Raw genomic sequence first — 8408 nt, forward strand, 5'->3', positions numbered from 1 at the left:
TGATATTTCAGCATTCAGTCCTTCATAATACTGTCGGACACTCGCAGTTTATCAGCCTGCCATGTATTCAGCTTTTTTACATTCCGTCCTCACGGCCCGAGCGTTATCTGTTTTGTAGTGGCAGGGGTATTTTTCTTGATTTCTCTCTCTCTCTCTCTTTTGGTAAAGGTTGAAACGGCATAAATAATACACAATAAGAATCAATATTCTCTGTGTTGAGCAGGGGCATTTGAGTAGATTCGGAAGTTGTCAAAAATACCCTTGAGGATTCTGGAGGAACTTCTGTTCCCTCAAAGAAAAAGAAAAAAAAGATGACAATAATTCACGCACACTCAGTTTAATGTCATAATCACAATCAACACCTGTAGGACACAAAAATAACACAAATATACTGATATTTAATTCTAACACAATATTTTCTGTGTTGTGAGATATGTGAGATGCTTTAGCTGCCACACTGGAACCTTTTGAGATGTAGCAGCCAAGACAACAATAACAACAAAACCGGAAGATGGGTTGAAGATAATGATCCAAATATGGAAATTGATTATTCACAAGTGCAACAAGGTATATCTTTTTGAAACAAGTGATCCTCTGAATTATAGGTCTATAGTTGTTATAGCAATAGCTTAAAACCAACACCAACCAAAAACAACTCTAAAAGCTTCTTAATACATTATTTAGATCATGCTTGGCTTTTAGATAGCGTCATTCCTCATATCGAGAGCGCTGCATCTCATGTCACTTTCGCTCTCTCTGACAGACAAGCCTTTTTTGCGTGTGTTTACACTGAGATTCTAAGCAGGGGAGGCTGAAGGGCACAATCAATCAGGAGGCACTGGACGAGTGCTATTCTTCACGTTGCTCTCACCGCTGTTCGGATTGTTGTTCCAGAAGCTCTTGGTAGATCTCTGATTTCAGGAATCGAGGGTAGGAGTCGTTCTCCATCAGGCCGTGTATCAGTCTCTGCGCCCGGTCGAAGGCGCACGCGCCTGGCTCAGAGAGATTCTGGCTGATTTCTTCTCTGGTCACGCAGTCGATGTTTATCTGCATTTGGAAAAAACAACACCTTTAATCTCATTTCATTTGCACGCTCTGCTTGTGCTCTAATGAACAGGCTGTCCAGACAGAAAGAGACGTGAAAACAGCTGAGATTTGTGTCGAGGAAAGAGAGCGCACGGGAGCCTGTGTGAGCATCAGTGTGCATTTTAGGGATGGGCATTTCTAGCAAAAACACTATTCGAAATTCGTTGGCCAAATTCGAATTTAATTCGAATTTCGAAAATAAATAAAAAAATGTAATTTTTTTTTTTTTTTTGTGAGTGAAATGTTGCATTGTCTCCCCTGATTCTAAGTCTACGGCTTAATTAATTAATATAAAAAGCTTCTGCTGTGGATTTTTAGCTCAAACAAGCATTGCACCACTGAAGTAAAGAACATGTTACATGACATTGACATTTTCGAAAATAAAAAACAGTTTTGACAATCATGAGTGGTTCATTAAATATTTAGTAGGCTCAGGTCTGAGTGCCAAAGGGGTGCCAAAGTCACCCCCTCTCCCTCTTCATGGGATTTCATCTGCCATTAATTTTTCCATAAACCTTGCTTAAAATGCTTATAAAAATTGTTTTACTTGCTCAAACCAAGCGATTTGACTATACTTAGAATCAGGGGAGACAATGCAACATTTCACTCAAAAAAAAAAAAAAAAAAAAAAAAAAAATTTTTTTTTTCTTCGAATTTTCGAATTTCAATAATAAAAGTCGACCTTGATAATAACAACGATTATTCGAAAATTCGAAATTCGATGCCCATCCCTAGTGCATTTCAAAGTAAAAGCATGTGAAAGCAGTGGAGGCGTGATGATCAGTGTACAAAAGTAACATATTACATGTAATATATTACTTTTAGCAGTAACTCAGTAATATAACTGATTACTTATAGGATTTCAGTAATATTATACCAGTTACTTTGTCAAGTAACTCAAGTTACAGTACAAATTGGGTTACATTGTATTAAATCAAAGCACATGTTTAAAAAAGATACAATCATTTCGTAATCAAACTGTCTGTTTTTATGCAAATAACCACTATAGATGACAATAACAAAGGAAAATAATAACATTTAGAATTTTGGATTGTTTACACTGACTTCAAGGCGGTTGAAATTATTTTTCGGGATGGTTCCGGGGCGGGGATGTCATTCTGCTGCTGCTGTTGTTTTGGTAAAAGTAATGCAAAAGTAGTGTAAAAAGTAACAAGTTACTCTACACAGAAAGTAATATTGTAAAGTAACTTATTACTTTCAAATGAAAGTAACTAGTAATATGTAGTATATTACATTTTGAAAGTAACTTGCCCCAACACTGGTGATGATGGCGACTAAAAAGCGATCGAGCGGGTTGAGGTTGATCGGAAGTCACGCAGGTCTGACTTCGTTCACGTCTCGCTTCGGCACGCTGTACAAGTTACCTGTCGGGGGGCGTCGACTTGGACGAACTCCGAGTAGATCCTCTTGGCGGCGCCGGTCACTTCCGTCCCGCCGGTCATTTCCTTGTAGTCCTCGCAGGCCAGCCAGAACAGAAGGTTCTCCTCGCTGTACTCCGTCCTCAAGAAGTCCTGGAAAAGCAGCCGGCCCGCTGAGAACAGGGAGCAGAACCGCTTAGAGGCGCTTACATTTCAGACACCGCACAGAAGTCGCACATTTTCGTAAACGCAAGTTTTCAAGGACCTGACTACATTTATAGTCTGCCATGATGATCTTTTAAATAAATCGAAGCTCCCCGCCTCTGCAATTACAGTGTATTAGCCTTCGATAGCAATTAAGAACACTGCATGAAAGCCTGAGGCTGGGAAGTGGAATTCTCAGTATTTTTACGAGCAGTTTGTTTTTCTCAAGGTGAACATTATGCATCAAGCGCACGCACACACCATGCCAGGCTCTGTGCTCAGCTGTGTTAACACTTGTACACTGACATAATCAACCTGTGACTATAAACGGTAAAAGCCATTCTGGTCTCATTCTCTCACATCCGCCCTTTAACCCAAAATAGTCCTTGTTAGCGCAAAGTGGCACAGATGTCAGCCGCACAGCGAGCGAGCGAGAGAGAGAGAGCGAGAGAGACAGAGAGAGAGACAGAGAGAGAGAGAGACAGAGAGAGAGAGAGAGAGACAGAGACAGAGAGAGGGAGAGAGAGAGAGAGAGAGAGAGAAGACGCAGCAAAGTGACAACAAACATTGTGCTGGATCGAGAGAGAGAGAGCAAATCCTCCATTCACACGCACTGCAGCGCCTCAGCATCATCTAATTGCACGCGCTAACATTGGGTTCCTCTCTGTTTATGGGCATATTCATGGCACCGTGGTTCCTACTGTAGCCCAAACGCAGGTGTGAAACATTTAGCAAGTCTTCTGGGGGGGCGCCAAACAAACAAACAGCTAAACTGCAAAAACTCCAGCGTGATTCGCACAAATTGCTTTACATAAATCACAGCTGGCAAACTGACAGTAATTGGCAGAAAACAAAAGATGTCCGGTGGCTGCTTGTTTTTCGCTCTCTAAATCACTCCCGCTGCACGCGGTACCCGCCGCCGCCAATCGCACGCCGGAGCCAGGCCGGACTGAAAATCGCACGTGACGCAAAGGCATCTGAACGCCTACAGATTGCAAACGGCCACGTACGGGGGAACAATTTATTTGTTGCCACTGTTTACCTATTTCTCATAAGTGTCATTGCGTTCCTTCGGCGGGGAAACGGAGCAACTGGGGCGCAGGGTGGAATTCATCCTTGGGGCACGACGATTCATCTCGGCGCCAGGAAAACAGCATACAAAAGGGCTTGAAAAATTACGCATCAGCTGAATTCATTTTCAGCAAAGCAATGAGGGAGACGGAAGGGGAGGAGGAGAGAGGGAGATGGAGTGAGAGTGTTAGTAGAGAGAGAGAGAGAGAGAGAGAGAGAGAGCCCATCTGCCCCTGTAGTCATTTTCAAAATAGAGGTCTGGAATATGGTCAGGTGAAAGCCCTCTATAAACGAATAGGCTGCGTCTGGAATCGCCCCCTATCTGCACTGGCAGCTCTGATTAGAACTCTTATCTTCGCCCCTGTCATCCGCGTCAAATCTCAGAATGGATTTGATGATGAACTTGAAGGAAGAATATGTACTCTCTATATGGAAGTGACAGGGCCATGCGCGGACAATCCAAGACGATGGAGAGGATTGAGGAGGACAGAGAATTGAGAGAGCGACTTCCTGTGACAGAGAGAGAGAGAGAGAGAGAGAGAGAGAGAGAGAGAGAGAGAGAGAGAGAGAGAGAGAGAGAGAGAGAGAAAGATCAGAGGAGTAGATGTGTCTGTGGGCTTACTTTTACACTCCAGAAGATTGTCGAGTGTCTCTCCCCATGCCGTGACATCATCAGCGGGAGCCCTGCAGAGCCAGAGTTGCAAGCCGGTGTTTACATGTCGTTGCAGCAGATGTGCATGTCTACCATTGAGAATTTGACTGTTGGAGCAGCAGCATTGGGATTCAGTGAACAAAATCCAAACACTTAACATGGAATGATTTCTGAAGTCTCTAAAGATTTTATCTTTAATACAAATCAATCATTTCATTCATTATTTCATGACCATGCACACCTTTGCTCCCAACTTAAAAGTCCATTCCCAGTCAATTGAAGGATTCATTAGGCTATAATAATGAGGTTTAGACGGATAGTTTGAGCTCCGCTGGGGCACGCGACAGGCCACAGCCAGGTAACATTAATTCATTCTTCTGGATGTTATGGTTAGAATTTGTGTCCTATGCTGTGTCAATGGCTTTTCCAAATGATCACAGATGAAATACTGGCACAAAATATTGCCTATTATTGACATTTTCAATCCAAGTACTGACGCAATATTGGTCTTCAATCCCATATCACTGAAACGCTATCGCTAATAACGGTGGACTGGCCTTGGTTTAGAAGAGAGACTTTCAGTGTACTGTTGGAAATGTGAAAAGCTTCAGGATAAAGGTTAAATCCATCTGTCTCCTATTATTCTCAGAACTTGTTGAAAGTGTCATGCTGCGGTAAATGAGCATCAAGTGTTGGAAGCATTACTGAAAATCCTGTTTCTACAAGCCGCAAGTGTCTGCAATGAAGTGGATCTGTGTCAGATTGGCAGTTAGCAGCTAAACTAACCAGGCAGAGATGCTACATGAGATGAAACTTTGATGACCCCTGTGGGGGATTTGGGTCACTGCAGCAGCAGCAGAGAATAGGATAGTGAGTGAATGTGCAGCAATTATTTACCAGCTGAATATACTAGAGTAGACCAAAGAAATCACTAAAGATACACAGTGGCTGCGTTCCGATCGGCTAGTAGTTCCCTGCGAAGTGGACTGCACAGGGTATTCAGCCTTATGTCGACGGGCAACAGATGACGCAAGGTACAAGCGGGGGTATGCTTGGCGTCCAAACTGCAGTATAGAGGAAAAGAGGACACCGTACCCAGACCTGAGTTTTATGTGTGTGTAGTCATGTTTCATATAGTCATGATGTCGGGGGACTCAATATAGATACATTTGATTTATTCTATTATGCAAACCCAATGAGTCCTCTGTAAGTTTTTAGCTCTTTTTGCAACTGCTGCGCCTGTTGCTTAATGCACTTTTTATACTCTTTTTTTAAGTTTTGTTGTGATGCTTTTAAATGTCCATTTTATTCTCTTCTTTTATTCTTTTATTTTCGTGTCAACCATTTTATGTGAAGCACTTTGAATTGCCTCTGTGTATGAAATGTGCTATACAAATAAACTTGACTTGACTTGACTTATTCCTTAACATGGCTAAATACCCTGTGCAGTCCACTTCGAAGGGGAACTACTAGAAGTTTGGAACACAGCCTGTGTATGTTTTGACAGACTTACAGGTTTGAGCTAATGTGCATGTGTGCATGGTATTCACATCATCAGGTGTACAGATAGAAGAACTGCAGAAGTGTCCACATGTGCAAGTATGCATTGAAAGTTAATATTTTCAGATTTCAGATAGAGCTCAGCTACCAAATGTTCATATGCACATACTGTGAATCCATGTTGTGAATCCATAATATTCTGTTATGCACAAAAACCTGCCAAACCAAAAAATGTCTTATTTTGTTGTGTTAATCGGATGCTATGTAACCCCAATGTTTGTCCATATTTTATAACACTTCTATCCAAACTATTTGAAAAGTGAAAATGTGCAAATTGAATGATAAATGTGTGGGTTCAATATATGAAAAAAAGGAGAGCAAATGAATCGCCAACATTGCATGTTTCCCCAGCTGTACAAAAGAGAAAAAAAGAAAAAAGGTACAAAATCATATATAACTGAAGGTCATGGTGACATTAGTGAACTTTTACACCACTACATGTAATTACTAAGGCCTGGATCTGTATCAAGATAATTTAGAACACTGGTAAACTATGGTAACTAGGGGAATGAGGACAGATGGGATGGGATTTTCTGGGCATAAGGGTGAGTTTTTCAGTTTCAAAGGTGATCACATTGATTTGCATATTAATAACTCAATCAAACTTTCTGTAGGTGCACAAAATCAATCCCCCGCTCTTTGTCCGTGGAGCAGCAACCGATTTCACATATTGATCCCCCAATGCTAATTCTGTGGTTGTCCAGCTTTGAAGAGGGATTAGCTCGCTTGCACAAATACTGTTGCCTAAAATCAGTAGACTAAAACAAATTCTTAAAATGTAAACATTTTAAATATGGTGGTCCCCGAGTCTGGAGACGTTCCCACCGCTTCGAGATCTAGGGGCGTAAACCAATGCGCAATGGTGGCAGTAACTGCAACACGTTTACCGGGTACATGTGCGCCAAAAAAGTCTTCCATGTAGCTAACGTTAGTTAGCTAGAGCCTGATAACACGAGGTCACTAACGCATTTTTTTTTTTACATAGTACATCAAACAAAACGTTGATGCAATATGTCTGTTCCTGGCGACTAGTTATTCTACACAACTCAAATCGCCGTTTCAACGGGGGAACGATAAAAATGTGGCACGGTGTGCCACATGTTCCGCTTTACATGTTCCGGTTCCGGTGCCTACGCTGGAACCACGCCGAGAGGTGTAATTCAAGTGTAATGGGAACCAGGCTCTTCCCGAGGTGACGCGAGGTAGTGCTCCCCTTTCGCGACAACACCAAAACAAATTGCTCGGAAGAAGCTGAATGAAAATGCAGAAAGCCCCTCCACAAAAGTTCTCACAGCTTCCCCAACACTGCCGTTCTGAACTACTAGTGATGAGACATCAAGAAGTCCCTTAGAAGTGAAGGACAAGGCAACAGATGAAAGGCTATGTCTTTTTTGGGGGAGAGGGGATTGCATCACAGAGCAACAAGCATATTCGGCTCAAAGAATCCTCACTTGTCTTCTGACTTTTTTCATGTTTTCTTAGGGAGGGAGGGAAGGAAGGAAGGGAGAGAGAGCTGGAGGCGCACAGACAGGCACGGAGACGAGGGAGACAGAGAGAAAACTTCCAGTAAAAACAGCTAGCACAGATCACAGGACCCTCATCCGAAGCACTTGGTGGCAAACAGATCATCCCGGTGAAAAGACATGCCAATGTTATTTTAGGAACATGCTTTCTGCAAGATCAGAGAAGCTCAGTCATTGCTGAATAACAAGGCAAACCAGAGGGGAGAAGCAGAACATTCAAAAGGTTCAACACTATCAAGTGTCAGACTAATTTGTCTAAAGTGTGAAGTGTAAAGCCAATTTGGAGCTCATACTTACAACATCCGTTTTCTGTTGGCAAAAAGACGAGTATTTTTCTAAACTGCCAGCTTAAGTTGTCGTGGGAATACGTGCTCGGCAACACACCCGACAAGATCAGGTTTTTTTCCCTGCACAGACTCTCTCTTTTCCCTACCTGACGTACCCTGCAGGCTCACACAAGCCCATGCATGTTCAATTGTGGCTCAGGCAGGCCCAGGGTTTACAGTCAGCTTGTGCTGTTATTTTATAGTGTCACATTCACACCACCAAAAAAGAAACTTTACCTCAGCCGTTTGAGGATTAGGGTTTTCATATCTAACGACGACCAGACCCAAACCACATTGTTGTAGGCTACTTGCCTAAACCTAATGTCTAAACCTAATGTTTTATAAAAAATGTGTGGGAGTCGAACCCCAGTCCTCAGATTGGAAGGTGCTCTATTAAGCCATCCAGTTCTATTTTCCAAGCGTGCTGCGCGCTGGTCCCGAGCTGCCAGGCATGAAGTCAATGCAATTTGTGAGGGGGGGGGAGGGGCCCGGAGGAACAGCTCCTAGCGGAAAAGAGACTGCTCCTGGCGTCAGATCAGCTTGAGCCTGCCTCAAGTGTCAGTTCTGCATGGCTTTAGCGTATGGTGTGTTTGAGCTGTTACGATGG

General features: G+C 42.7%; 1 protein-coding gene across 2 annotated transcripts; it reads right to left on the bottom strand.

The window, feature by feature from the left end:
* Positions 1-327: 327 nt before the first annotated feature.
* Positions 328-7880, bottom strand: LOC310786864 (regulator of G-protein signaling 21-like). Of its 2 annotated transcripts, none has more exons than XM_083648185.1 (4): positions 7773-7880; positions 4363-4499; positions 2472-2638; positions 328-1047 (listed from the first exon to the last, which is right to left on the bottom strand). In XM_083648185.1, the coding sequence occupies exons 1-4, from the start codon at positions 7775-7777 to the stop codon at positions 868-870; spliced, it is 489 nt and encodes a 162-aa protein (XP_083504311.1). In that variant the 5' UTR covers positions 7778-7880; the 3' UTR covers positions 328-867. The 2 variants fall into 2 exon arrangements, with proteins under 2 accessions (XP_083504311.1, XP_083504312.1); XM_083648186.1 differs by having other exon boundaries at positions 4363-4424; positions 7773-7876.
* Positions 7881-8408: the final 528 nt, after the last annotated feature.

This window comes from Poromitra crassiceps (assembly GCF_964638095.1).
Source record: "Poromitra crassiceps genome assembly, chromosome: 12".
Classification (NCBI taxonomy): domain Eukaryota; kingdom Metazoa; phylum Chordata; class Actinopteri; order Beryciformes; family Melamphaidae; genus Poromitra; species Poromitra crassiceps.